Genomic DNA, 3,012 nt, shown 5'->3' with positions numbered 1-3,012 from the left:
GTCATCATTCATCCGCATGGTGATCCATTTATCATGGAAGTGGTTTGACGTCCCCTTTGTATAGTTAGAGCTCTTTCCTTGTCGGGTTCAGTGGAATTTTAAGAGCCATTGAAATACCGACAATTTTTTATCTAAGCTTTTGATTTAAACTATTTTTTTACGGTAAAAGATTTTAAGTCTATCATTCAAAGTTTTAAAAGCTTTCAGTATCATCATTGTGGAACCTTGTTTTGTATTTGATATGCTTTTAACAAGGACAATCATTTTACTTTTGATGACGACAACCTTTGTCTAATGATGACAAATCAAGCATAAGAGGTTAAGCGATTAAACATGCAAACTTAAGAAATAGGGTTACTATCCGATGATGGCAACCAAATAGAAGTTATCTCAAGTAAAATCAAGCAAGTATCTACAAGGAGGAAAGTATTTGACAAAGTCAAAGCACAAGAAAATCCTTCCTTGATTAGTTTGAGTAAAAACTATGTAATGCATAAGAGCATTTTATAAAAGTACATGGCTAAATCACACACACGAAAACATTTTTTTAAATTGATTTTTCTCAAAGAAATACTTTCAAAAATGTCTTATAGTTGTTCCAGATGACTTGGAAGTCGTCTAAAATGATATGGGCAAAGTTTTTGTCTTTCCCAAGCAATTGACACCTTATCCCAATCGATTGAGAGATTTCAAAAACGTGTCTTAATTGATTAGGACAACATCTTAATGATGGATAAGTGCTAGATATCTTTTATTTGCATTTTTTAACTTGGAAATCGATTGTAAAAGAGCAAATCAATCGACTGGGACACTTTGTCAATCAATTGGCATGTCATAAAATGCTTTTAAAATGATTTCTTTTTTGAGTTAACCTCTAGCCTATAAATAGAGGTTCTTTCCCTCATTTCAAATTGTCCAGAATCGAGTTTCATTTCATACTCCTCTCTCTCTCAAAACTTTTCTTTTACTTTCTCTCACTAGGTTTTTTATCGAAATGCTTTTTGATAAAGTCCGTTTTGTGGGTTGTAATTCTATAATGGTTGATTTGTAAATTTCACCAACTTTTATTTACACATTGGTTGAACATTTTATCCCATAAGGATTGTTTGCCTAAGTTATAAGCTAAAATAGTAAAAAATTTGGTTTGGAGATATGTGATCAAATCCTTTGTTTACCCAGGTTTAAGCCTCGGCCCGTGATAAAAGGTTTCATAGCCCTTGATTAGCCCGTGATAAAATGAAGTTAAGGTTAAAGCTTAGTCAGATAGTTATTGGTTATCCCATGATAAAATCAAAGTTTAAGGTTCATGAGTTCAACTTGGGATTAAAAGCTCACAAAGTTTATTTAGAAGCTTAAGACTAACTGCGCCAAGATTATCGTGAAATTGAAGACTCACCGTTTCACTGCAGTGTTTATTGTTGGGTTGGAAATCAATCTTAAACTTCATTTTTTTTCTTTTGTATAAGGAGGATTCGTGAGCATAACCTACTAAAAGTTCTCAATTTATTGGATACTCTCGAAATAATTCTTGAGGAGAGAGCCCTATGTATTGCTATGTATTGTTCCGTCAATGTTAATCATAAAGGGGTGTTTGAAATCTATTGTTTGGAATATATTTTTAAAGTTAATAATAAATTTGGAATCTAATTTTTTTCTCGGAACTAAAATAAATTTGACTCGATCTTCTATTGCTATAAGTAAGAATATCTGTAACAAAAAAAAATCAAATCAATGAATTGAATTATAAAAAAAACTATAAAAAAACTTCAAAGCAAAACTAATATCTCTACAAGATCAAAACAGCTACGAGAATCATAAGTGCAGATCCAGCAGCTACTGACATTCTGTTCAAAACGACAGCATTGGAAGCAGGTCCTGGTGCTTCGGATGGTGGAGAGGAGATGGAGGAAGGAGAGATCGCCGGAGCAGAAAGAGATGGTTCGGGAGGAGAACTTCCGGGAGTTGGAGAAGACGCCGGTGATTGAGTAACGGCAGCAGGTGACGGAGATATTGCTTTCCTTGGTGGCTGTGATTTGGTTGGAGATTGAGCCATTGCAGTGCTCAATAATAATAAAGCCACAATCATTAAAGACAAGTTCAAGTTGAAGAAAGACATAGCTATTTCTTCAGAATTCTTCAAAATACAAAAAGAGTATAGAAACAGTGTTTGTGAAAGGAGAGTAAAGTGTTTTGAGAAAAGCAAAGAGAGTAGATGAATATTTATAGGAATGTAAGCGCGTGAAATGTAAACGTGTGAAGACGCGGGTTGTTTGATTTTAAGCCGTTGTGTTGAGAGGGTCCACTTATGATGAATGATTATCGAAGAATTATATATATCACGTGTTGAGCTGGAATATTCGTCTTCCAATCTTGGATTTACGCGTGCTAATAATAAATAAATAAATAATGTAAATTAACAAAAGTTTCCGTTGGAGATTGGAAAATTTGTAACGGTCGGAAACAAAGTTAAGTGCAGGATTGAATATTGATGACAATTGAATAGTATCTCAATTTTAAGCCTACTATTAAAAACTTTAATGATTTTCTTTCTTTCAAATGACACTTTAATAAAAACTTTTTTACTTACAACGAATTTATTTTTAAAAAAATATTCTTTAATAAATTATAAATAAAAACTGGTTATTGTTCATGGTTGATTAAACAATTAAGTTGCGGAAGAAATTTTATCTCTCAAATATAAATTTATCGTAGTCCTCCATACTAAATCAAAATTAATTATCATTGAACCAATTAACATTTGATATAAACTACAAACCTTTTTAAAATAATTTATAGGTAAAATTCAACATTTTCATACTGTTTAAAATTTTAAAATTTTAAAATTTTTAAATATATTTTTATAAAAAAATAAAAAAATAATTCAAATTAACTATTATTTATTAAAAAAATGATAAACAAAATAAATTAAATATAATTTGTATTTAATTTTACATCAAAAAAATCTATTTTTTGAATAAAATGTTTAAATGATAGTGTTATTTTACTTATAAT

The 3,012-nt window shown here is 30.6% G+C and overlaps 1 protein-coding gene across 1 annotated transcript; it reads right to left on the bottom strand.

The window, feature by feature from the left end:
* Positions 1–1,662: 1,662 nt before the first annotated feature.
* Positions 1,663–2,187, bottom strand: LOC127084212 (classical arabinogalactan protein 1). The gene has a single exon (XM_051024622.1). It carries the CDS (start codon positions 2,114–2,116, stop codon positions 1,787–1,789), a length of 330 nt encoding a protein of 109 aa, XP_050880579.1. The 5' UTR covers positions 2,117–2,187; the 3' UTR covers positions 1,663–1,786.
* Between the last annotated feature and the right edge of the window lie 825 nt (positions 2,188–3,012).

This window comes from Lathyrus oleraceus, chromosome 1 (genome assembly GCF_024323335.1).
Source record: "Lathyrus oleraceus cultivar Zhongwan6 chromosome 1, CAAS_Psat_ZW6_1.0, whole genome shotgun sequence".
Classification (NCBI taxonomy): domain Eukaryota; kingdom Viridiplantae; phylum Streptophyta; class Magnoliopsida; order Fabales; family Fabaceae; genus Lathyrus; species Lathyrus oleraceus.
Note: the sequence above shows the minus strand (reverse complement) of the source record. Positions and strands in the feature narration are given on the sequence as shown.

Bases quoted from the DNA above. Each gene is read 5' to 3' on its own strand.
- LOC127084212 (XM_051024622.1), bottom strand. From the start codon at position 2,116: ATGTCTTTCTTCAACTTGAACTTGTCTTTAATGATTGTGGCTTTATTA.